The following is a 10,156-nucleotide window of genomic DNA, read 5'->3' on the forward strand; positions in this document are numbered from 1 at the left end:
ATGACGGAAACTATTTATTGAGTAGTGACAGATTATGGACAGAATATTTTTGTTGGTGACGGCATCCGTCACCGAATTTACGAAAAATATTTTGATGCTTACTGACGGAATACTGACATTATAAATTGTTTGTGACGGACTCCGTCACAACCATGAATGACGGAGATTGGACGGAAAAAATTTGTTAGTGACGGAATCCGTCACAGAGTTTATGGAAAATTTTGGCCTAATCATTGACGAATGGATGACAACAATAATTTGTTGTGACGGAATCCGTCAAAACGTTTAGAGACCTTGTATATGGTATCAGTGACGGAATTAATTATGCTTCGTGACGATGCTATCCGTGATAACAGATGTGACGGAATTAAAATATCCGTCACCAATGTCATTTGTGACCAGGGTTTTTCTGACAGTCCGATTCGGTTACAACGCCGTCACAAAAGCTTACTTGTGACTGATTTTGTTCAATTTTGTTACGAAAATGTCTGTCACAAAAGCCCTGTTTTTTGGTAGTGAAATGCGATGGTCGTCTCGACTTTTTCCTTGTGGATTGTTTTCGCCCTTTTTGGGACAAATCCAAATAATTTGTGTGCCTGTGTTTTTTGTTTGTGCTGTGTGTGCATATATTTCGTGAGCAGACTGCAGTTTATGTGCATATTTTGAGTGTGAAATGTGTATTTTGTGTATAAATATTAAATATTGTTGAAATTAACTAATATGTTGAAATTAACTAATATTGAATAAAATTAATTAGGGGTTATTTTACATATCCCTAGTCACCAAATAAACTAGGGATTAACCCAAACCCAAATCATCCTTTGACATACCCCTGTGAAAGCAAAAGTACTATACTACTCTTATATGCAATTTTCGGCCAAACTGCATTCAACATTTCTGGTCCTGCATTTATCATTTTCGCTGATTTATTTATTATTATTTTTTTAATAATAAACCTGTTTGTTGAATTTATATATATATATATATATATATATATATATATATATATATATATATATATATATATATATATATATATATATATATATATATATATTTATCATTTTTTTTATTTTTTTTATTTTTTTAAAAAAAATTTAAATTTTTTTTTTTTTTAATTTTCAAAACAATATGTTTACTAAACTGAAAATAACTACATGTAACTATAGTACCTATGGTAATTCGTAGTTATGTTCATTTTTTCCCCCCATATTTTTTGTCGATCAATTGTATACACACACGAATATTGGCTTATACAAAGGAAATTCATAAAATTCCAACAAAAATTTACAATTTCAATATTTTTATTATAAATCACCTCAGAACCAATAAAATACAAATCAAAATTACACAAATATACGCATATGTAACTATAGTAATGTACAGTAATGTATACAGTTCGTTAAACAATGCAGTTGTAACTTCAAACAAAAACAAAATCAAAAAAAAAAAAAAAAATTACTTTAGTGCAAATCAACAAAATTTGAAAAAACATCAAAACACTCAAAAATCAACAAACACTAAGAGATCGAGAGATAGAGAGAGAGGTTATTGCTGAAAAAAGCTACATATTTTAAATTAAACAGATAGTGACTCTTCACCCCCCTGGCCTCCTACCAAAACCCTAGACGCCGCTAATAACCACCCACAGTTCCGCGCGCCCACAAATTCAAAAAAAAATATAGAAATAAATCTGAAAACAAAAAAATAAACGAAATTACCATCAAAATATAGATCTCGACGAGAGGAATCCAACGGTGGGTAGCCCGTCAAATTTCGACCGGTGGAACACAAAACAAAGCTCCGACAAGACCACCGTCGTCGAATGAAAAAAAAAATTGCAGAAACAGATCAGTGCTCCAAATCGAATGAAATCACCACCAAAAGAAAGAGCTCGACGAGAGGAATCCAACGGTAGTTGAACCATCGAATTCCGACCACCGGAGAGAGAGTTATGACTCCGGGAAGCAATTTCCCCGGTGGGAGGTTTATGGAGGCGGGATTTTGAATCTGGGAGAGGAAGAGAGAAACCGAAATGTGTTGGGCTAGGGTTTAAAACTGATTTTAAAAGAGTATAATAGGGACTTCAGGTAGCCCAGGGGGTATGTCAAAATATTTTCGAAATGAGGGGTATTCCCTAGAGTGTAATCCACTTAGAAATGAGGGGGGTCTACAAAATAATCACAATTAACTAATATGTTGAAATGTACATATAATTAACTTATCACAAAAAAAATTAATAAATATAATTAAAAAAATGTTGAAATTAACTAATGTTGAGTTAGTTAACTGGAGCTCCGCCGACCCGCTGCCGGAAAAAAACAAATTAATTATTTTTTTTTTATAAAAAAAAAAATACCTGACCGGGTCGATCAGACCGGCATGGTGGGCGGGTGGGATGAGATGTGGTGGATTGGGCTTATCTCAAATAAAAATATGTAGGGCTATTTTGAGAATTAATGTTTTTGTAAATTTATTTGAAATGAAAATTAAATGGTGAGTCTATTTCCTCTTCCTTTTTCTTCATTTGAGTTAATTAGGTCTAGTACTTCTAAATCCACATGACACAATTTATATTTTTCATCCCTTTGCGTTTTGATTTCCAAATCAATCTTGACGGAGATCGAATGCAAAACGTTACGATAAAAAATATACAAGCCTTCTGAAATTAAAATCAACTAAGTAGGTCAACTATTTTTTTAGGCACGATAGTACGTGGAAATTTTTGTTATAGTCTGCAACATAATCTTGTTTGGTCACTCATACCAATTTTATTAGAACACATATTGCATATATAAAAATACAAATCCTATTTTATTTTTGGGTAAAAAATTGCTCACTCTACACGTCTAATATGACTAGGACATACGCCATATCGGGGAAAAAGAGCACGCGACGAATGAACTGCAAGAACTGAAATGAAAACATATGAACTAATTAAATTAGGTAAAGAATGTGGATGTGTAACAGGATTCCAGGACTAGGCAGGATATATAAAATAAATATAACTTCATAGAAAGAGAGATCAGCAAAAACCATAAATAAATTAAATTAAAAAAAAATAAAAATAAAAAAAAATAAAAAAAAATAAATAAAGAAGATCAGAGGGAAGAAGGATAGATACCTCACATGGCGAAAAAATCAGTTCCTATAATCGACATGCAAGATTTAGCCAATGTACCTGAGAAAATAGTGAAAGCATTCGAAGAATGGGGTTCGTTTAGACTTATTAACCATGGTGTTCCGATTGAACTTATGTTGGAAATGAAGGCCATAACTCGATCTTTGATGGATCTTCCGATGGAAATTAAGCGGAAGAATTTTCATCCGGACTCGGGCAAAGGGTACGTACCACCTAACATGGCTAGTCCGTATTACGAGGGCCTCAGTTTGTATGACGTGGCCTCGCCTCTAGCTCTTCTTGATTTTTGCTCACAAATTGATGCATCTTCTCACCAAAGGTGATTCTATCTCAAATTTTTAAATCATTTGATTCTAATTTTAAGTACTTTCTTGTATAGTTGTTTAAGATTTCGGCACATATATAGATTATATATATATAAGAAACATATTAGATAGTCTCCATTTACGACAAAAAACACTCGAGATTAATAAACTAACGTCCATACAAGAATATAAATATTCGAACAAAATTATCGTTATTAGCTGTGAAAAAAACTACGAGTTGGAGAAAAGGTAAATTTGATTAAATGAAAATTGATTCTGCATTGACTTAAGAACTTCATAAGTTCTTTCCTATTGGATAGATCATTTAAGGTTTACATATAAAGATTCACCGAAAAAAAAAAACTAATCAAATTTTTGCATGAAATTCAAAATTACCCTTCACGCGAAACGAGACGTACATTGAACAAAATCGAACTAGTTGTGAAATTTAAGAGTTGATAATATAATTAATGGTGATAGCATAAAGATCGAAAAAAATTAAGGAGTTTAATTCGGACTAGCGTTTAATTAATTCTTTTTAAGTATATATGATTGATTATTTAAATTTATTGTATATATAATTTTCTTTGCAGGGAGATCTTGGAAAAGTATGGTTTAGCTGTTTATGATCTTGCACACCTAATAGGATGTAAGATGATGGAAGGGTTGGGGTTAGGTGGTGAAGTATTCAAAGAATGGGTTTGCCAGTTGAAGATGAATAAGTACAATTTTGCCCCTGAAACTGTGGGTTTAACTGGTGCACTTATTCATACAGACCCCGGATTTCTCACCATTCTTCAAGATGATGAGATTGTGCGTGGTCTTGAGTTAGTGGACGAGATTACCGGAGAGTTAGTGTCAATTGATCCAATCCCAGGAGCTTTTGTTGTTAATCTTGGAGATGTGGCTAAGGTGTATATATATATATATATATATATATATATATATATATATATATATATACATATATATATATATATATATATATATATATATATATATATATATATATATATTTCTAATTTAAAAAATTATGGTATTTTTATTTGATCATGGAATTGATTTGAAGGTGTGGAGCAATGGAAGGTTTTGCAATGTGAAGCATCGAGTTCAGTGTTACGAGCCGAAAGTACGAGTCTCCATTGCACTTTTCGTATTGGCTCCTAAAGATGTGAAAGTGGAAGCGCCGCCACAGCTGGTGGATTCCGACCACCCACGCCGCTACATCCCTCTCGATTTCGAAGACTACAGAAAGCTAAGAAGTTCCACACAATCGCCCATTGGAGGAGCCCTCCAACTTTTTCTCGCCAAAAGTTCGTGAAAATTAATAAATGTAATAAAATGATAAACAAAACGAACAAAGTTGTTAATCGCATTATAATAAACCTATAGTTTTTTTTTTATTAATTATGTTTATGAATTAGTAACTACTATTGTATTGGTAAATGGTAATATCATGTGTTATAAAATAATATGAGACAATATTATTTTCGCTTAAGCAATGAATCTTCTTTTACGTCTAATTGTGCAGCAGAGCCAAGGCTTCACCGGCACGCAATCCGGTGGAAAGCCTTAGCTTTATGTAATCTTCGACGGTGAAAGGGACATAGAGGCGGGGTGCGTGGCGGTATCCACCAGCCCCGATGGCGGCTCCACCACTCCATCCTTTGGTCCCAAAACAAATAAAGCTAATGAAATTCTTAGTGATGCTTCTTTGCATTGCACTCTGTGCCTTACATTGCAAAATCTCCCATTGCTCCACATCTATGTTAACGTTTTGTCCCATGAGACAGATTAATGAAACATAATTAATTCAATTAATTAGATCTTAGATCAAACAACGCTAATGTCAAATGTCTGACAACTAGCCGCGAGGGTCACATTGAGATAATTTTTCAAGTACAGGAGGCCAAATTGATGCAATCGAAAGTAAAATAGAGTAAAGTGTTACCGAGTCAAAGTACAAGGGAAAAGTAGAATTTACCCTAATAAAAAAATGTTTTTTTTTTTTTTTTCGCGAGGGTTGGGGCCACCTCAGTCTCTTACCAGGTCCACCCCTGTCAAGTCATGGCAACACGTTACCGCGGCGGAGAGGGGTAGCAGTTTCAAATATGGTGGTAAACTCTCAATTCTCAACCGAAAGGACTTTGTAAATGAGCCTCATTATTATTATTACATAAAAGAAACATCATATATTTTGAGAAAATGGACACCAAAACCATAGGTTTCTGTGTTGTGTTCGGTGCTTTTTTTGCACGGGATTTCTCTATTGTCTCTTCTCTCTCTATTATCTAAAAGGTCGACGGAGAGCCCAACCGCCGCCCCGTCCCGTGGTCTCACGGCCGCCACGGGGGAGTACTGCAGCTGCACCTCCGCCGTCTGAAGCTCGTACTACTGACGAAAGAGGCGGTAAGGATGGAGGTATGGTGGTTTTGGGTGGGGTTGCTGCCGGTGGAGCGGTAGCTGCCGTGTCAGCTGGTTCTTGTTCTGGCAGCGGAGGTTGTGGCGGCGGGTGTGGTGAATGAAATTGTCTGTTTGATGATTAAATTCTCCGGAAAAATTTTTGATTCTTGATTTTGATTTTTTTAAGTTCAATTGATGGACGAGAGATTTCTATCTTTGGACTATTTTGTATCAAAAGTTTCATAATTGCGGCAACGAGTTGATCAATCTGTTGCAAGTTTGTTTATTTATTCTAAGAGTAAATTCTCCTTTTCCTATTGTACATTGGTTCGATATCACGTTACCCTTTCTACTTTCGATTGCATCAATTTGTCCCTTTGTACTTGAAAAATTATTTCAATGTGGCCGTCGCCGTTAGTTTTCAGGTCTTTGACCTTAACACCATTTGATCTAAGGTCTGAATATTACAAAAAAAAAAAACCACTCCTGTAAGTTTAAATAATTAATAAAAAAATATAAAAATAAATTGTAGTTGTCATTGTTGACTATGTTTTCTCGTTGTCTTGAATTTTTATTTTATTTTTTTTTAATAATTATTTAAACTGAGAGAGGTGGCATTTTTGTAATTTCAGAGCTTATGCCAAATGGTGTTAAGGTCAAATGTCTGACAACATAGAGAAAAAATTTCGACACACATATATATATATATACACACACTAGTGTAGGCCGCACGGTGCAAACCGCGGTGCTCATCATGCCCATTTTAATGGTTGCATTAGAGAATATTATATCATAGAACTCTTGTAATATTAGAATTCTAGTATGATTGAGTTACCTAGATTAGTTAGGATTTTGTTAGCTAGTCAAACATACTAGAATTCTAATAGAGCTAATTGCATAGACCCCCTGTGAAATTTTGAATGGTTAAAAAACCCCTCATGCTAAAAATATTAGCATAGACCCCGCTATATTATTTTTGACAACGCACACTAGTCCTTATTTCGAAATTAGCAGTTGACTTTTATGAAATGACTAAATAACCCTCATATTTTTTAATAATTTATGTTTCAATTAAATAAATAAACTGCAAAAAGATTAAAAAGAAAGAAAAAGAAACCCAATTCTTCCATAAGCCGTCCGCCGCATCACCACCACCACGTCCGCACCACTGCCGCAACCCAATTCTTCCATCGAGCCCTCCGCCGCCGCATCACCACCACCACGGCCGCATCACCACCACCACGTCCGCACCACGGCCGCATCACCACCACCACGGCCGCACCACCGCCGCATCACCACCACCACGTCCGCACCACCACCACAGCCGCATCACCACCGCCGCATCACCACCACCACGTCTGCACCACCGCCGCATCACCAACACCATGGCCGCACCACCGCCGCATCCCCACCTGCTTTCCCACCCCAAAAAAAGATATGCTTTATGTTTGATGGGTTCTTTCATATCTCTTGTAAATCAAGATGTTGGATCGAGGTACGTTGTGTGCGTGTGTGTATTGTACTGGGGCCTGTGTTTTTTGTGCTTGAAGTGCTTTTTTCTTCCTGCGGGTTTAGATGGAGGAAGCAACTTTTGTTGTTTTTTCTTCTTTTGCAAATGGGCAGGTTATTATGAAGATGAATCGGTGGTTTTTGTTTGTTTTATTTTTTTTTATTTGGCGAGCAGCAGATGTGAAGGAGAGGGGAAGAAGATGATGAAGTTTTGAGAAATTATGAAAATTGCAATTTGGTTCTATGCAATTTGGAGAGAGGGCTTTTCTGAAATTAGTGGGGATTGAATTCAATATTCTGAAAACTTCATTTTGAGCTTATGAAAAATATTTTGGGTAAATTTATAAATTTCAAAAATTTATTTGAAGGGTATTTAGGTCTTTCTAGTTCCTAAACACGAGGCCCAGTCGCACAAAGCGCAAGTGTATAACACATCGAGCTCGTAGGGTCTTTTTTGGCTTTGACTATTTTTCACAGGGGGTTTTGTGCTAATATTTTTAACACGAGGGGTTTTTCAGCAATTCGAGATTACACAGGGGTGGTTTTTGCAAAAAACCCATTCTAATATTACAAGATTTCTATAATATAATATTCTAACAATTAGATTTTTCGTGTTTTACGTTTTTCTCAGATTCGAATAGAATCATTGTTGAAATCTACTTACAATTGACAACCTTAGTTAACTTCCGGTGACTTCCACACAGATCAAGAGTGCAAATTTAAATAAATAAACGTACGACATGATAATATAATGGGTGTGTACAGCTAAAGTTAGAAAACTTCCCTAAAGTGTTACAGTATACAAATCAATGGGAAGTCAACGTAGGGCCAGGATGGCTTTGTCTAGGGATGGCAACGGGTCAGTTCTGGATCGGGTTTAGCTAAACGAAGATCCGACCCACGAAAAATATATAAACCCAACACTCGCCCCAACCCTGACCCTAATCAAACGGTTCTGACCCGCTAGACCCATTAACATACAAAAAGTTTAATATTTTTTAACTTTCATAACATTTTGCTTGTATATTTTTACGAAATAATCTCAATGCTATAATACAATATTTTAAAAAATCTCTACAAATGATATAACATGAACAATAAAAGTACAATTAATTATATTTAACTTTGATAATAAGTAAAATTCAAAATGCAAGATAATTAACGGTGGTCGACAAGTGATAAATATTACTCACGAAAAATGAGAGTCGAAAAATAAAACGGTGAAAATAGGTAAATGAGAATAGACAAGATGGAAATTGATAGTTTGATAAATGAAATCCGAAATTTTATATATATATATATATATATATATATATATATATATATATATATATATATATATATATATATATATATATATATATATATATATATATATATATATATATATATATATATATATATATATATATATATATATATATATATACGGGTCGGTTCTGGGTCGGTTCCAATAAGACCCGTAACCCGACCCATAACCATTACCCATTACCCGACCCATCCGGTTCTAAAAACTTAAACCCATTACCCGACCCATTACCATTTAGCTGACCCAGACCCGCCCCAAACAGGTCGGTTCCGAGTCCAAGACCCGCCAAACCTAAACCCATTGCCATCCCTAGCCATGTCCCCCCTCAAATTTGAATATTTTTTACTATATATAATTTATTGGCGTTTGCCTGTTGTATTGTGCTTCTATTATTTTTAATGATTTAGTTTTATATAAAAAAAATAAGATTAATTATTAATTGAAGAGAACAAAGAAAGATCGTTTGTCAAAAAAATAGGTTCTAGCGCATCTTATTTTTATTAGTTAGCCCACCAAAAATTCAAATTAATGTAAAAGAAGTCTTAAAGATTTTTTTTTTCTTTATCTATTCTATTTTTTTTCCTATTTATGAAAAAAAAAAAGCTCTAATATTTTTTCGAGGGCGCTGCCCCCAAATTCCAAAAGAAATAAGTCTACCTAGAAAAAATTCCAGACTCTTCATTATTGATCAGGTCGGATAAGAATATTGAAAGTACAAAAACTTGTGAATAAATTTTCTTTTCTTTATTGCATATTGCCTGTTTGGTCTTGTAGTTGTTAGTCAACAGATGATATATGTTTTATTGTCTAATTATTTGGTGAATTATATACGTTTTCATCGATCTAAAACACCAATTCTCTAAACAACTTTCTAAAATTAGTTAATTATTTTAATTTTTCATTCACACTAAATAATTGTATTTAATAAAATTTCCAACCAATGACTTTGCAAATTTAACATTATTAATTAATCCCTACCGCACTTGAATAGTGTTTAGTTTTATGCAGAGTCGAAGCCAGGAATTGGAGATAGAATGGGCTTAATATTTAGGGTGTTTGGAGGCAGAGTCCCCAAGATTTTTTCTTTTTGATACATTCGTATAAAGTAGCACAAAATTTATAAACTTTAACCAAGAACACATAATTTTTTTTGGTGAATAGACTAAATTCAATTGCTTGGGTGGATTAAACTAAATTATTTTGGTGGGCTAATTACATATAGCTATAGCATTTTATAAAAATAAAATTGAAACCACAGTGAGCTGGAGCCCATCCTTGCCAAAGGGTGGCTCCGCCACTAGTTTTATGACGCGACAAAAAGACTTGACTAATTGCGCTTATATCAACACATAAAAATTATAACTTCCGACAAGTAACTGAGTCTTTTATGGTTAAAATTTTGATCTTCGATCCAATTTACAAGGCTAATATGAAAAGAAAAAGGAAAAAGTTAAGAAATAAATAAACCAACAAAAAGAGTAAAAAAAT

General features: G+C 34.2%; 1 protein-coding gene across 2 annotated transcripts; it reads left to right on the forward strand.

Annotated features, from left to right (window-relative positions):
• Window positions 1-3,027: 3,027 nt before the first annotated feature.
• Window positions 3,028-4,945, forward strand: LOC105970321 (2-oxoglutarate-dependent dioxygenase DAO). Of its 2 annotated transcripts, none has more exons than XM_012995128.2 (3): window positions 3,028-3,461; window positions 4,041-4,359; window positions 4,517-4,945. In XM_012995128.2, the coding sequence occupies exons 1-3, from the start codon at window positions 3,130-3,132 to the stop codon at window positions 4,766-4,768; spliced, it is 903 nt and encodes a 300-aa protein (XP_012850582.2). In that variant the 5' UTR covers window positions 3,028-3,129; the 3' UTR covers window positions 4,769-4,945. The 2 variants fall into 2 exon arrangements, with proteins under 2 accessions (XP_012850582.2, XP_012850583.2); XM_012995129.2 differs by having other exon boundaries at window positions 3,076-3,344.
• The last annotated feature ends 5,211 nt before the right edge of the window (window positions 4,946-10,156 follow it).

Source organism: Erythranthe guttata, chromosome 8, assembly GCF_056151865.1.
Source record: "Erythranthe guttata isolate IM_541 chromosome 8, IM_541, whole genome shotgun sequence".
Classification (NCBI taxonomy): domain Eukaryota; kingdom Viridiplantae; phylum Streptophyta; class Magnoliopsida; order Lamiales; family Phrymaceae; genus Erythranthe; species Erythranthe guttata.

Bases quoted from the DNA above. Each gene is read 5' to 3' on its own strand.
- LOC105970321 (XM_012995128.2), top strand. From the start codon at position 3,130: ATGGCGAAAAAATCAGTTCCTATAATCGACATGCAAGATTTAGCCAAT. The intron at 3,462-4,040 runs GTGATTCTATCT...TTTTCTTTGCAG, and splicing joins GATGCATCTTCTCACCAAAG to GGAGATCTTGGAAAAGTATG. The intron at 4,360-4,516 runs GTGTATATATAT...ATTGATTTGAAG, and splicing joins ATCTTGGAGATGTGGCTAAG to GTGTGGAGCAATGGAAGGTT.